Here is a 17,239-nt window from a genome sequence, read left to right on the forward strand (position 1 = left end):
TGGTTCCAAATAGATAGGAGTTCATTACAAAGAAGAAAAGATCAAAGGCAAAGAAGAGGCTGAGACTCAGAAATGCTCATTTTCCATCTTTTCCCTTTTTTGGCCCAGCTTCTGACACTGAGGCTCACCAGACAAAATGGTGGAACTGCTCTATGAATGTTTGATAGGGACATTTTTGCTTATAGTTGAAAAAAATGGGGATTCTTCCATGACTGAAAAGTGCAGCGTAAACAGTATTCCGCTTTTATTTCGCTAAGTCAATAAAAACAGTAAAGGTAAACATTCTGTGTTTCAAACTTGAATATGCTGACAACAATACTTACAACAGTGCTACCTTGAGAGGAATATAGTACATTTCCATGGGAGTCTGGATAAGTTCAGTTGCATCAGGTGCATATTTATTCAATTCTATTAGTAGCTTTTGCTTTTTAAACTGGAGAAAAAGATACAATAATAGAGGTCAATGAACAATGCCTAGGTTCATGTGCCCTACCTATCAGCATGCTGCCTACAGAAAGTACTATTTTGGACTATATTCAGACAGATACATTCCTGGCCTAAATCCACTTGCAAGTTTCACCAAGAGTGAGCACACTAAATCAAGACCAACAATTTGTTCATTGAAAACATATATTTTACATTAATTATATCTTCCATTATCTCTCTAAAAAGAGGTACAAGGTGACTTTAAAACACTAAAAACAATACAACATATACCTAAAAACGCACAGAAACATTATTCTTCAAGCAACCAAAGAAGTTACTATATACATGGACATTGTTTGATGGCCAATACAGAAATCAAATAGACAACATAATTGGAAGCAGAAGATGGAGTAGTTCTCCATTCTCATTACAAAACAAGACCAGGAGCAGATCAAAAACTGCTAATATCAAAATTAGAGCAAAGCTAAAGAAGAAAACTAGATCAATCAATGTGCCCAAATACAACCTGAAAAATATCCCCATAAAAATTTTAAATGATGTAAAAAAGTAGATTTGCACTATCAAGCCTAACTGAACAGGAGTGAACAGCTGCAATCGCTTCCCAAATATGAAATGGCATAATTATTTACACGGGACCAAAATGGCAGAAGCTCCAGAGCATCCTGTGACTTTTCTTAATGAGGAACAAGGCGACGCTGAGTGGCCTTCTCGTGTGTTACAGCAAGTAGGCCTTCTGTATGGTGTGGTCGCAATCGAGTCCATTTATCCCGATTGACTCACATGGCCTGTGTAAATGTGCCCAAAGTTAGGGTACTGTACAAGTATCTGTTCCATAATCTCACTCTTCTCTTAGGTTACAAAAATGCATATGGATGAAAATTCAGCAAACAAAAGATATGGTGTCCATGGACCAATCCAATTATATTATTCTGCTCTCTTCCAACCAATTAATATTTTATTCCCCATTTCCCATTTTTGTTTGTTTGTGATATTTTGCTTCAATGTTCTTTAAATGTGAAATAATGTGCTATAACTACTTTAAAAAAACCAGAATAGTAATATTCACTATACAGAAACAGGTATTCATCTATAGCAAATGAACAAGTCATAAAGCAAATGGAATAAACCATCATCTAAAATACTAGAAATAGAAAACACTCTATTAGAATTGAAAGCCAGGAAGGAGAAGACAGTACATAGAAAATAAACTTTCATAAATGCTAACAAAAACTGAACCCAAGATGCCCTCTTGCTTGCTTACCAGCACTTTGTTGTAGTCCTGAATGGCCAAATAGAGGGCTACAGCAGTCAGCATGTCTGTTATCTGAAGAAAAGATCACCAACAATAACAAAACAGTTGAAAATATAAAATATCACAATGCATCATTGATATAAAGGCTATTGTAGGCAACTTACTGGCATTCTGCCTAAAAACACTGTAGATAAAATCATATTGAAAGATACCTTTCTAGTAAAGGTAAAGGTTTCCCCTCGAGATTAAATCTAGTTGCCGAAGAGGTACCTATTGATGTATGCACGTTTGCATGTTTTCCAACTGTTATGTTGGCAGAAGGGAGCTCACCCTGCTTCCCAGATTCAAACCGCCGACATTTCGGTCAGCAAGATTAGCAGCTCAGCGGTTTAACCGGCTGTGCCACTAAGGGCTCCTTTCCAGTTCAGGTTAAAATTTATAGTATGCGCATTATCATTAGTCCATTAACTTCCCAAGGACCAAGAAAGCAGAAAACCTTGAAAACACAAATTCATCAAGCTTCTTATAACTTCAAAGAGAATGTCCCTTCATACAATCATGTTACAGCTGCATCACAGTCATAGTAACCTAGCACTTTGCTTGTGCATAGAAAAAAATTATTTATTTATTTATTTCGAGGTTTTATATACCGACCCTCTCACCTTCAAAGAGGGATGCAGGCTTTTCCACTCAGGTTCCTTTTTAATTTGGATTTGGTTAAAAAAAAAAAAAAGAAACTCCTAGGATGCATCTATGATGTAAAATTGATCCACTTCAGTTGCCTTGGTTCAATGTTATGGAGTCATGGGGGCTGCAGTTTTACAAGGTCTTCAGTCTTCTCTGCCAAAGAATACCGATGCCTCACCAAACTACAAATCCCAGGATTGCATAGCACTGAGCCATGAAAATTAAATTAGAGATGATGTCCCTCAAATAGGAGCTCCAGGTTCTCCTGAAGTCGCTTTTCCTTTTGCTTTGGCCCAGCACTAAGGTTACCATATTACACAAAACTAACGTGTACCCTAATTTTTGTGAGATAATTTAGCCAAAATGGTGAGCATTAGAATCAAGTAAACGGTTCCGGCCCAAGATACCTAACTGACCGCCTCTCGGCCTATGAGCCCACGAGGACTTTGAGATCTTCCAGGGAGGCCCTACTCTCGATCCCGCCTGCGTCACAGGCACGGCTGGCGGGGACGAGAGATAGGGCCTTCTCGGTGGTGGCTCCTCGGCTGTGGAACACCCTTCCCGTAGACATCAGGCTAGCCCCCTCCCTCTTGATATTCCGCAGGAAGTTAAAGACCTGGTTGTTTGAGAAGGCATTTGAATAGTAGTGCAATGACGGGTAACTCCACCATAGGAATGGAACAACAGAAATGGTATTGGATTGTGAACTTGACGATGAGACGACTCGGAATGGCTTGTAATTATATTGATGTTTTTGATGAGATGTTTTGATAATGATGTATTGTGGATTATTTTTTGTATGTTGTATTTTGCACCTGTTTTTCTATGTTGTACACCGCAATGAGTCGCCAGTAGGCTGAGAATTGCGGTATATAAGCGAAGTAATAAAATAAGTAAATATGTCTGGGAAACTACAGTTTACATAGTCTGGGGAATAAGAAATAAGCTCTGAAAGAAAGGCAATAATGCTATGGATAAAAATTAAAGCCATACTCACCATAAATACTAGTTCAGCATAATCAACCAGGAAGTGAAACAGATATATTATTAGTGGAGTCTATGGGAGAAAAAGATTTTAAAAAAGCAATTAATCTTCACAACATGCTTTCAGATTAAACTGCATGTTTTAAACAGTCTTATTTCCCGAAGATGGCCCCCATCCTCACACACAAACACTACACTACAGACTTTGTGCAAAAGGTTATATTACCTTTTCATTGTATGACATTAAAATGTATACTCAAAAGCACTAATTTAGATGCAATATCTAGGGAAATTATTTTACCAAGAGAAGATAAATATCTCATTCCATAGGCTGCTAAGCACAGGAAAAGTTTTAGATTGAAATGTTGGATGATGCATTCATACAAAGAGGTCCAAACATTCAAAAAGGAGACAGATAGTAGTAATGGGAGATTTCAGCCACTCTTATACTGCTGGAAATCAAACTCAGTCAAGAAGGGAAATCCAACAAATTCCTGACAAGTATATGGAAGCAGCAGCAATGGAATTAATTACTTTGAGTTGGAGCCTATGTAATACAGATTAATTTGTGAGAAGGGGATAGCAGAAGTGTGCACAGACCTGTTTGCCACCCAGTCCTCCTGCATTACTTGTGTGTACAAATATGTGCACATAGCAACTACAGGGAGGTAGAAATAGGATTCTCTTGACCCCTATGGGGATCCCATTACATTCATCCCTGAAGCATCATGTAGGGAAAGGATTTATACCCTTCAGAATTTCTCCTTCAAGAGTTTCAGGATGAAAAAAGCATTTCAATTTATAAAAAAAATGACGCATTGCATACTTACTTCATGAAAGACATCTCCAGAATAGGGAGACACGCCCAAGTCAAGTAAGGCAAGCCCCTCAACCACTGAAAAAGAGAAAAATCAATAAATCACACCAAGGCTGAAGACTGAATAAACACGAGTGAATGTCCATTGTTTTCAGAGAGAAAAATCACTCCTTGGAGACCCAGAGCTCGAACATTCACAAAAGATAGCCATCCTATGTGGGAAGATATCAAAAAAGGGGTGAATGCAATTAATCCTTCCATCACAATTATCAAAAAATTCTCCCAGTACTCAGATCAAAACCTATCCTCTTTAAACTTCAAATTCTTATATTTGGATTTGACTACTGGCCTAGTAAAGAGTAAGTCTTTCCTCTCTTCTATTTGACCCTTCCTATATTTGAAAGACTGCTGTCGTGTTTCTCTCTTGGCCTTTTTTTCTCCAAGCTGAATTTGACCGATCATAGGATTTACTTTGTCATTTTTATATTACGGCCACTATTTTACAATACCACTGCATATAATGGAACTTGATCACTCACAGATTTTAGTATCCTAGAACCAAACACTTCCTTTTCAGTTTTCAACACGGGATCCCTTTTCTGCTGGTAATAACCATTCATTCATTCAACAAATGATTATGGTGATGATGATAATGATAATAATAATAATGGAGCATTTCTTATTACGTATTCCCATATCCAAAATACTCCAAAATCATCCACATCTAGGTATCTAGGATAGTGAAACCTTTGCTTTCTGATGGTACACAAACTTTGTTTCATGAATAAACTTATTTAAAAACGTGAATAAAATCACTTTTAGGCTATGTATATGAGGTGCATATGAAACATAAATCAATTTTGTGTTTTGACTTGGGTCCCATCTTCAAGATATCTCATTAAATATGTATGTGGGCATTCCAAAATCTGAGGGTGCATCTGCACTGTAGAACAGGTGCAGTTTGAAATCACTTTATCTGCCATAACGAAATGCTCAGGAATCTTGGGAGTTGTGGTTTGATGAGACACCAGCACTCTTTGGTAGAAGTTAAAAACCTTGTAAAGTTACAACTCTCATGATTCCATAACATTGAGCCTCAGCAATTCAATGGTGTCAAACTGCATTAGTTCTGCAGTTTAGCTCACCCTAAAGCCCAAAACACTTCTGATGTCAGGCATTTCAAATAAGGAACATTCACACCAACAAAGAACCTCATTACAGAGCATGGATCCATGTTAAATCAGGTTTCCCCCTCCTGCAGAATTCTGGAGCTTGTAGTTTAGGGAGGGGTCTTTAAAGTGCTCAGCTAAACAGATCCTGGGACTCACTAAACTACAAATCCCAGAATTCTACAGGAGGCAGAAACCCAATTTAAAGTGGACCCATGCTCTAGTATAATGAAGCTATTAGTTTTTCTGAGAGAGTTATATAGTTCTGTATCCTTGAATGAGAGGATAAATCTAAAAGGTGGAGTTTCCCACCACTAATATATTCCAGTGTCAATTTATGGTCTAATCTGTATCCAAATTGTTAGACTGAGCAACGAGAAGAGGATGCAATAAATAAAAACTTATTATTATTATTACTACTACTACCACTATTACTATTATTCCAAGCACGGTTTGTGAGAACGAGAGAGCAGGCCTTCTGTCTCATTGGCTGCCCCTTCACTCCGGAACTCCCTGCCCAGGGAAGCCAGATTGGCCCCCTCTCTGCTGTCTTCCCAGGGGCTGCCTAAAACCTTTCTATTCAGGCTTTTAAAGATGAAGGCATTTAAGATCTAGTCAGGGGGTGCTATGGTTTTAGCTTTGAATATGCATCAAATATGTTTGGATGGTTTAAACTGTAAATCTGTTAATACTGGTTATATTTCATTCTGTCTTAATATTTGTATATTTTAAATGTTGTGCTAATTTTGTTACGTCAAGCCACTTTGGGAAGAAGGAGAAGGGGAAGGGGAAGGAGGAGGAGGAGGAGGAGAAGGAGAAGGAGAAGGAGAAGGAGAAGGAGAAGGAGAAGGAGAAGGAGAAGGAGAAGGAGAAGACGACTCTGGCACAAGCCAGTAAAGGTGGTCCCAGTGGTGATTGGCACACTGGGTGCACTGCCTAAAGACCTTGGCCTGCACTTAAAAACAATTGGCGCTGACAAGATAACCATCTGCCAGCTGCAGAAGGCCAAGTTACTGGGATCTGCACACATCATTCGCTGATACATCACACAGTCCTAGACACTTGTGAAGTCTCCGACGTGCGATCCAATACAACAGCCAGCAGAGTGATCTTGTCCACTGTGGACTCATCTTGTTGTGTTTCTAATAATAATAATAATAATAATAATAATAATAATAATAATAATAATAATAGACTTTGGCCTGCAATTAGACACAATCACAGCTGACAAAATTACCATCTGCAAAAGGCCACCCTACACAGATCTGCACACATTATTTGACAATACATCACACAGTTCTAGACACTTGGGAATTGTCCGACGTCAAACTACTCTGGGACTTCCGAATTCAGACTGACAAAAGTTTTGGAGCACAAGACTCCTGACCTCACGATCGTGTTAAAAAACAAAACATTGTTTGTTGATGTTGCAATCCCAGGCGACAGCAGGATTGAAGAGAAGCAACTGGAAAAGCTGACACAATATGAGGATTTAAAGATCGAACTGCAAAGACTCTGGCATAAGCCAGTCAAGGTGGTCCCAGTGGTGATCGCCACACTGGGTGCAGTGCCTAAAGACTTTGGCCTGCACTTAAATATAATCAGTGCTGGCAAAATTACCATCTGCCAGCTGCAAAAGGCCACCTTACTGGGATCTGCACGCATTATTCACCGACACATCACACAGTCCTAGACACCTGGGAAGTGTCCGACGTGTGATCCAATACAACAGCCAGCAGAGTGATCTTGTTTGCTGTGGACTCATCTTGTTGTGTTTCAAATAATAATAATAATAATAATAATAATAATAAGAAGAAGAAGAAGAAGAAGAAGAAGAAGACGACGACAACGACGACGACAACGATGATGACTTTGGCCTGCACTTGCATGCATTATTTGCCAATACATCACACAGTTATAGACACTTGGGAATTGTCTGACGTGTGATAAAATATAAAAGCCAGCATAGTGATCTTGTTTGCTGTATACTAATCTTGCTATGTATCAAATAATAATAATAATAATAATAATAATAATAATAATAATAATCTTCATCTACTGCAAAAAGATTGCGCAGACAGACTACAAGCAGAGGCATAACACAGTTGCTCAGATGATTCATTGGATCTTGTGCCACAAATACCATCTGCCTGCCACAAAGGATCACAAGCTGGAAAAAGTTATGGAGAATGAACATGTCAAGCTACTCTGGGACTTCTGAATTCAGACATACAGAGTTTTGGAGCACAATACTACTGACATCATGATCATATTAAAAAACAAAGTATGGATTGTCGATGTTGCAATCCCAGTTGTCAGCTGGATTGAACAGAAACATCTGGAAAAGCTGACACGATATGAGGATTTAAAGATCAAACTGCAAAGACTCTGGCACAAGCCAGTCAAGGTGGTCCCAGTGGTGATTGGCACACTGGGTGCAGTGCCTAAAGACCTTGGCCTGCACTTAAACACAATAGGTGCTGACAAAATTACCATCTGCCAGCTGCAGGAGACCACCTTACTGGGATCTTCACGCATTATTCGCCGATACATCACACAGTCCTAGACACCTGGGAAGTGTTCGATGTGTGATCCAATTCAACAGCCAGCAGAGTGTCTGCTGTGGACTCATATTGTTGTGTTTCAAATAAGAAGAAGAAGAAGAAGAGGAGAAGACAACGATTTTGGCCTGCACTTAAACACAATCGACGCTGACAAAATTACCATCTGCAAAACGCCACCCTACTCTGATCTGCATGCATTATTTGCCAATACATCACACAGTTATAGACACTTAGGAATTGTCTGACGTGTGATAAAATATAAAAGCCAGCGTAGTGATCTTGTTCGCTGTATACTAATCTTGTTATGTATCAAATAATAATAATAATAATCTTCAGCTGCTGCAAGAAGATTGCGCAGACAGACTACAAGCAGAGGCATAACACAGATGCTCAGATGATTCATTGGAACTTGTGCCACAAATACCACCTGCCTGCCACAAAGAACTGGTGGGATCACAAGCTGAAAAAAGTTACAGAGAATGAACATGTCAAGCTACTCTGGGACTTCCAAATTCAGACAGACAGAGTTTTGGAGCACAATACTCCTGACCTCACAATCGTGTTAAAAAACGAAGTATGGATCGTCGAAGGCTTTCATGGCCGGAATCACTGGGTTGTTGTAGGTTTTTTCGGGCTATATGGCCATGGTCTAGAGGCATTCTCTCCTGACGTTTCGCCTGCATCTATGGCAAACATCCTCACCTCACTACCTCTGAGGATGCTTGCCATAGATGCAGGCGAAACGTCAGGAGAGAAAGCCTTTAGACCAGGGGTCCTCAAACTAAGGCCCGGGGGCTGGATGCGGCCCTCCAAGGCCATTTACCTGGCCCTCGCTCAGGGTCAACCTAAGTCTGAAAGCACACAAAAACAACAACAACAACAGCAACAATCCTATCTCATCAGCCAAAAGTAGGCCCACATTTCTCATTTAATTACTAATAAGTTTATATTTGTTAAAATTGTTCTTCATTTTAATTATTGTATTGTTTTAAGTGTTTTTTGCACTACAAAGAAGACATGTGCAGTGCGCATAGGAATTCATTCATGTGTTTTTCGAATTATAATCCGGCCCTCCAACAGTTTGAAGGACTGTGACCTGGCCCTCTGTTTAAGAAGTTTGTGGACCCCTGCTTTAGACCATGGTCACATAGCCCGAAAAAACCTACAACAACCCAAAGTATGGATTGTTGATGTCGCAATCCCAGGTGACAGCAGGATTGCAGAGAAACAACTGGAAAAGCTGACACAATATGAGGATTTAAAAATCGAACTGCAAAGACTCTGGCACAAGCCAGTCAAGGTGGTCCCAGTGGTGATCGGCACACTGGGTGCAGTGCCTAAAGACCTTGGCCTGCACTTAAAAACAATTACTGCTGACAAAATTACCATCTGTCAGCTACTTGGATCTGCACACATTATTTGACAATACATCACATAGTCCTAGACACTTGGGAAGTATCTGATGTGTGAGCCAGCACTAATCTTGTTATGTATCAAACAACAACAAGCCTTGTATCGAATAACAACAACAATAGCATCACAGGACATATCCCAGTTTCCCCTCACCATTAGGACTTGAAACTGAAATGAAACTGAAAGGTCCAAGGAAGTGCACATCTAGTGCACGGTGGAACTAATGCAGTTTGCCACTTGAACTGCCCTCCTCGGCCTCACCTCGCTTCCAGGCGTTTAAAGGCGACGCCACTTCCACTCTGTCCGCGATGAGGGCGGCGAGGCTGGAGCGGTACAGCACGGCCCTCACGGTCACGGCCACCAAAAGCACCAGCACCAAGGGAGCCGCCATCTTTGCGGCAGCACTCCGGCCTTGGCGCCCCCAGTAGTTCCGGGCCTGGCCCACAGGAGTGGGTCTCTACGGCGAAGGGAGGGCGAAAAGACTCCAAGTCCCAGGACCCTTTGCGCCGCGGCGGCCTTCGTTCCTGAGAGCTACGGCGAAGGGCGTGGGACAAACTAGTCGGCATGAGAGTCTGGAACAGGTATGGGCAAGCTTGGGCCCTCCAGGTGTTTTGGACTACAACTCCCACAATTCCTAGCAGCCTCAGGACCCTTCCTTTTCCCCCTCAGCCGCTAAGTTGTAGTCCAAAACACCTGGAGGGCCCAAGCTTGCCCATACCTGGGGAATATTATTTATTTATTTATTATTTACTTTGCTTATATACCGCTGTATCTCAAGCCCGAAGGCGACTCACGGCGGTTCACAAACAGTAAAAACAGTAGAAACAGCAGTGGTTCCATACAACATAGAACAATTGACTTAACACATTATCCATAAATTACCAATAAGCAATTACAATGCACAATTATTACAAAAAACAACCGTACCCAATCTTCTCGTCATCCAAGCGTAGTCCAGGTTCGTTGTCCATTGTTCCATTCCTATGTTCCATTACCAGATTGCACTAAATTACTCAAATGCCTGCACAAACATCCAGGTCTTCACCTTTTTGCGGAATACCATTAGAGATGGTGCTAGTCTAATGTCCGTAGGAAGGGCGTTCCACAGCCGAGGAGCCACCACCGAGAAGGCCCTCTCTCTCGTCCCCGCCAGCCGAGCTTGAGAAGCAGGCGGGATCGAGAGCAGGGTCTCCCCGGAAGATCTCAAACTCCTGGTGGGTTCATAGGCAGAGATGCGGTCAGATAGGTAGCTTGGGCCGGAACCGTTTAGGGCTTTAAAGGCCAACGCCAGCACTTTGAATTCAGCCCGGTAGCAGATCGGTAGCCAGTGGAGTTGGCGCAACAGGAGGGTTGTATGCTCCCTGCGCTCCGGTCCTGTTAAAATCATGGCTGCCGAGCATTGGACTAGTTGGAGCTTCCGAGCTGTCTTCAAAGGCAACCCCACGTAGAGAGCGTTGCAGTAGTCTAAACGGGATGTAACCAGAGCATGGACTACCGTGGCCAAGTCAGACTTCCCAAGGTATGGGCGCAGCTGGCGCACAAGCTTTAGCTGTGCAAATGCTCCCCTGGTCACCGCTGAAACCTGGGGTTCCAGGCTCAGCGATGAGTCCAGGGTCACACCCAAGCTGTGAACCTGCATCTTCAGGGGGAGTGCGGCCCCATCCAACACAGGCTGTAACTCTATGCCCTGTTCGGCCTTGCGACTGACCAGGAGTACCTCTGTCTTGTCTGGATTCAATTTCAATTTGTTCGCCCTCATCCAGACCGTCACAGCGGCCAGGCACCGGTTCAGGACCTGGACAGCCTCCTTAGTAGCAGGTGGAAAGGAGTGACAGAGTTGGACATCATCCGCATACAGATGACACCGTACCCCGAAACTCCGGATGATCTCCCCCTTCATGTAGATGTTAAACAACATGGGAGACAATATTGAGCCCTGAGGAACCCCACAAGACAATGGTTGTGGGGTTGAACAGGTGTCCCCCAACAACACCTTCTGAGATCGACCCTCCAGGAATGACCGGAGCCACTGCAAAACAGTACCTCCAAGACCCATCCCTGCGAGGCGTCCCAGAAGGATACCGTGGTCGACGGTATCGAAGGCCGCTGAGAGGTCAAGCAGCACCAACAGGGACACACTCCCCCTGTCAAGCTCCCGGCGCAGATCATCCACTAAGGTGACCAAGGCTGTCTCGGTACCATGTCCCGGCCTAAAGCCAGACTGTGCCGGGTCTAGATAATCCGTGTCTACCAAGAATACCTGGAGTTGTGAGGCCACCACACGTTCCAAGACTTTGCTCAAGAAGGGGAGATTGGAAACTGGCCGATAGTTGTCGAATTTAGTGGGGTCCAGTGATGGTTTCTTCAACAGCGGTTTTATTATAGCTTGTTTTAAGCTCGCTGGAATCTTGCCTTCCCGAAGGGAAGCATTAACCACCACCTTAACCCACTCAGCCAATCCCCCTCTGGCCTCCTTTAGAAGCCAGGATGGGCAGGGGTCCAGGATACATGTGGTTGGCCTCATTCCTCCAAGTATCTTGTCCACATCCTCGGGTTTCACCAATTGAAATGAATCCATCAAAACTGGACAAGCAGGTGCTCGTGTTACATCCTCAGAGACTGCCATTAACATGGTATCCAGACCAGAACAGATCAAAGCGACTTTGTCTGTAAAGAACTGAGCAAAAGCTTCACAGCGAGAAGTCGAATCGTCAGGGTTCCCACCTTGAGTGGTGGGATTTAAAAGGCCTCTGACAATTTGGAACAGCTCAGCCGGACGGTTCTTTGCAGACGCAATAGTGGCCGCAAAGAAGGCCTTCTTTGTGGCTTTTATTGCCGCGGCATATGCCCTTAAAAAGGACACAAACCGTGTTCGATTTGGCTCACTCGGATCTGAACGCCACACACTCTCTAGTTCCCTCTTCCTTCGCTTCATCGCTGCCAGCTCCTCGGTGAACCAGGGAGCTGGTTTAGCTCGGCTACTTGAGAGGGGACGTTCCGGAGCGATCGTGTCAATTGCCCTAGTCATCTCCCCATTCCAGAGAGTGACCAGGGCCTCGACAGGATCACCTACCGAGGCGGCAGGAAACTCCCCAAGAGCCATCAGGAATCCATCCGGATCCATAAGCCTCCTGGGGCGGACCAACTTAATGGGTCCTCCACCTCTGCAGAGGTTAGGGGGCGCAGTGAGCCTAAATCTGCAAAGGCAGCATACTGATATTTCTGAAGCACAAGTCTAGGATTGTTTATGTTTTCTCTTCCGAATGTATCTATATTGTAGAATTAATGCATTTTGATACTGCTTTAACTGTATTGGCTCAATGCTATGCAATACTGAGATTTATAGGGTTTGTAAATCTAGGCAAATGGGTTTTATATATCTGTGGAATGTCCAAAGTGAGAGGAAGAACTCTTGTCTGCTTAAGGCAAGTGGGAATGTTGTAATTGGCCACCTTGGTTAGCACTGAATGGCATTGCAGCTTCAAAGCCTGGCTGCTTCCTGCCAGGGGGAATAATTTCTTGGGAGGTCTTAGCTAGTATAAATTATCCCAGAATACTTGTTGGATGTCAAAATACACAAAATAATCTATGTAAGGAAAAAATAATACTCAAGGAGCATATAATATTTAGTGCATAGTTCAGTATATTCATATAAAGTGAAGATGCAGAGCCAATCTTAAGAAATGGGGCTACAAAGTGGAATCCACTATATGCGAGTCCGGAGAGGAGCAAACCACTGACCACCTGCTGCAATGCAACCTGAGGCCTGCTACATGCACAATGGAGGACCTTTTTGCGGCAACACCAGAGGCACTCCAAGTGGCCAGCTACTGGTCAAAGGACATTTAATCAACTACCATACTCATACATTTTGTATTCTGTATTTTGTATTTTTGTATCTTCTCTGTTTGTTTGTTTGCTTTGTTCTGTTAGAAATGTAATATAAATGACTGGTTGCTGATGACTCGATAAATAAATATAAAGTGAACTGAAAAGGAGCAACCGCTCTCAAACATTACAGTTGTAAGATCCCAATGTATGCAGGTTTCAGGGAAGCATATGCAATAAAGACTTTTCAAACAATTTAAGAAGATAATGAATCATGAAGTCCAAAAGAGAGTTCAAATACTGAACTATGTACTAAATATTATATACTACTTGAGTATTATTTCCTGGAGTATGGACTGGTTGGATCTTCTCGCGGTCCAAGGCACTCAGAATTTTCCTCCAGCACCACAGTTCAAAAGTGTCTATCTTCCTTCACTCAGCCTTCCTTATGGTCCAGTTCTTGCATCCATAGGTTACTATGGAGAATACCATGGGGGTTGATGGCCAACAGGGAGTTCTGGTGTGGACTGGTCCATGAGGTCACGAAGAGTCAGAAGCGACTGAACGAAGAAACAACAAACAAAAACAACAAACAGTTTGACACCACAGCTGTCATGGTTCAGTGCTGTGGGTTCATGGGAGTCACCAACCCCCTTGGCAGAGAAGGATTCCATAACACTGAACAATGGCAGTTAAAGTAGTGTCATTAATTCTACAATGTAGATGCACCCTTAGTCTCAATGGTGCTAAGAATCCCTTTGCAAACTAGAGACAAGTTGATCTAGGAAAATATGGTTTCCTTTTAAATTCATTTTTGGAGCTTTTCCCCCTTTCTTTCCATACATAACTTTTTATAATAGATGCTATTACACTAGGTAACATGATTTTTGTCTTTTGTTATAAATGTCTTTTCCTAATAGGTTTTATCATAAAAAATGGAAAAAAAATACTAAACTGCAAAAGCTTTGTGGGACATGTTGCAGCACATTTTGCTATAGTTTTTCAATTAATATCTCAGAGAGTCTCAACCAATTCAATAAACAGTAGAGTCTCACTTATCCAACCTTCGCTCATCCAACGTTCTGTATTATCCAACGCAGTCTTCCTCCCGCCTGGATCCACTGCTGTTTCAATACATTGTGATATTTTAGTGCTAAATTCATAAATACAATAATTACTACATAATGTTATCATGTATTGAACTGCTTTTTCTCTTGATTTGTTGTAAAACATGACATTTTTGTAAAATGTAATTTGACGTTTAATAGGCTTTTCTTTATCCTGCCTTATTATCCAACATTTTCACTTCTCCAACATTCTGCCCGCCCATTTATGTTGGATAAGTGAGACTATATTGTAGTTTATGGTGCATGTTTTGCTATAGTTTTTCAATGAATATCTCATAGTGTCTCAATCAATTCAAGATCGTTTGTAGTGCTTCTGCTTTGACTGCAGGTGGCATTCTGTAACCTCATGTTATTGCGCTACTGACAAGCTCCGTCCATCTGGGGAATAATGTTGTGGCCAAACCTTACTGGGGGGAAAATGCAATGTAATATTCAGAATTCTGTTATTAAGTTACTGAATCCGAAAACATGGGTGGTAGTTATTCACCTGGGAAAAAGAACTACTGAACTATGCCAAATTTCCCCGTTTGTGGATTTCTCTCTCTCTCATGCTAATTTAGAGGAGAAGATGTCTATTTTCCAAAACCTAGACTGAATGAAATAATGTCTCATTTATTCTCTTCTGCTGAGTTTTCTGAGATCTAGGACTGAGTGTGTAATGTTGACATCCTTTTCACAGCTATGCTCGTGACCATACAAATGGACTTTGTGTCTCCATAGAGATGAAAGAGTTCCTGCAGAAGCTTTAAAACCCAATGCAGGAAACACCACCCAGCCACATTTCCATTATGTGATTTATTTGTGCATTTATTTAATGCATATATATCCCCTCTTGGTCCAATGTGATGTGGAGAAAATAAAAGCATTATTGAAAAATAAAACAGTTTTTAAAAAATGTTTGTACTTAAAAGAAATCAGAAAGGGGGATAAGGTATATAAAACATGGCTGCCCTGCTGAAAGCTTAAGAGGGAGGTTACTGACCTGACTTCCCTTGGGCTGAAGGCTGTATTCATACTGGAGAATTATAGCAATTTCACACTACATTAACTGCTATGGTTTAATTCTATGGGATTCTGGGATTCATAGTTTTGTGCTATATTTTATGTCAAGAGAGCTCTGGTGCTACTTAAAACTCTTAACACCTCAACTCAAACACCTTCGCAGAAGCATACAAGAAGCTTGGCCTGTCATTGAACATTGAGAAAACCAAAGTGCTCTTCCAGCAGTCACCAGCCAATCCTTCTCCAATGCCAGAAATACAGCTTAATGGTGTAACATTAGAAAATGTTGATCATTTCCGCTACCTTGGCAGCCACCTCTCCACAAAAGTCAACATTGACACTGAAATACAACATCACCTGAGCTCTTCGAGTACAGCTTTTTTCTGAATGAAGCAGAGAGTGTTTGAGGACTGGGACATCCGTAGGGATACCAAGGTGCTTGTTTATAAAGCTACTGTCCTCCCAACCCTACTATATGCTTGCAAGACGTGGACTATCTACAGACGTCACATGCAACTCCTGGAATGATTCCATCAGCGCTGCCTCTGGAAAATCCTGCAAATCTCTTGGGAAAACAAGTGGACAAATGTCAGCTTGCTGGAAGAAGCAAAGACCACCAGCATTGAAGCGATGGTCCTCAGCCATCAACTTCGCTGGAGCGGCCACGTTGTCCGGATGCTCAACCACAGTCTTCCAGAGCAGTTCCTCTACTCCGAACTCAAGAACTGAAAATGGAATCTTGGTGGACAGGAAAAGAGATTTAAAGATAGGCTTAAAGCCAACCTTAAAAACTCTGGCCTAGACACTGAGATCTGGGAAGCCATGGCCCTTGAGCACTACAGCTGGAGGTCAGCTGTGACCAGTAGTGCTGGAGAATTTGAAGAGGCACGAATGGAGGATGAAAGAGAGAAATGTGCCAAGAGGAAGGTGCATCAAGCCAACCCTGACCAGGACCGCCTTCCACCTGGAAATCAATGCCCTCACTGCAGGAGAAGATGCAGATCAAGAATAGAGCTCCACAGTCACCTACAGACCCACCGCCATTACACAGCTTCTGGAAGACTATCCTACTCGGACAACGAGGGATCACCTAAGTAAGTAAGTAAGTAAAGTAAGTACTTCAAACTACAAATCCCAGGATTCCATAGGATGGAGCCATGGTCGTTAAAGTGGTGTAAAATTGCTATAATTCTGTAGTGTGGGTGGTTTGAAATCACATACAGTAGAGTCTCGCTTATCCAATATACACGGGCTGGAAGAATGCTGAATAAGCAAAAATGTTAGATAATAAGGAGGGATTCAGGAAATCCTATTAAACATCAAATTACATTATGATTTTACAAATTAAGTACCAAAACATAATGTTTTACAACAGATCGACAGAAAAAGCAGTTCAATACATGGTAACATCATGTAGTAATTACTGTATTTACGAATTTAGCATCAAAACATTGCAATGGATTGTGGCGCAGCTGGCTGAGTGTCAGCTGCATTAAGATCACTCTGACCAAAAGGTCATGAATTCGAAGCCAGCCTGGGTTGGAGTGGGCTTCCAACCAATTCTGTCGCCCGTTGTCGACCTTTGCAACCCGAAAGACAGTTGCATCTGTCAAGTAGGAAAATAAGGTACCACCTTAAAGCGTGGGGAGACTAAATTAACTAATTTATGAGGCCATTAAAAAAGACTTCAGAAAAAGAATGCAGGGAATGCGAAAGTACTTCATCAGTGTCACAGATGGATGATGAAAGCGACAGCTCCCCTGGCGACCAGAAAAAGTTAAATAGCCTCTGTCTATGTCTGTATATGTTGTATGTCAAAATTGGCATTGAGTGTTTGCCATATATGTGTACACTGTAATCCGCCCTGAGTCCCCTGCGGGGTGAGAAGGGCAGAATATAAAAGCTATAAATAAATAAATAAACAGCTATGGATCTGGGCAGGAGGCAGA

The 17,239-nt window shown here is 42.1% G+C and overlaps 1 protein-coding gene across 1 annotated transcript in view; it reads right to left on the reverse strand.

Annotated features, from left to right (window-relative positions):
* Positions 1–9,964, reverse strand: part of PIGU (phosphatidylinositol glycan anchor biosynthesis class U) — a 37,773-nt gene extending 27,809 nt beyond the window's left edge. Inside the window, exons 1-5 of the mRNA XM_067468145.1 lie at positions 9,595–9,964; positions 4,201–4,265; positions 3,384–3,443; positions 1,709–1,771; positions 324–433 (exon numbers count right to left, since the gene is read on the reverse strand). Of these exons, the coding sequence (XP_067324246.1) occupies positions 324–433; positions 1,709–1,771; positions 3,384–3,443; positions 4,201–4,265; positions 9,595–9,724 (428 nt within the window). The 5' untranslated portion in view covers positions 9,725–9,964. The remainder of the gene's footprint in view (positions 1–323; positions 434–1,708; positions 1,772–3,383; positions 3,444–4,200; positions 4,266–9,594) is intronic.
* Positions 9,965–17,239: the final 7,275 nt, after the last annotated feature.

Source organism: Anolis sagrei, chromosome 4 (genome assembly GCF_037176765.1).
Source record: "Anolis sagrei isolate rAnoSag1 chromosome 4, rAnoSag1.mat, whole genome shotgun sequence".
Classification (NCBI taxonomy): Eukaryota; Metazoa; Chordata; class Lepidosauria; order Squamata; family Dactyloidae; genus Anolis; species Anolis sagrei.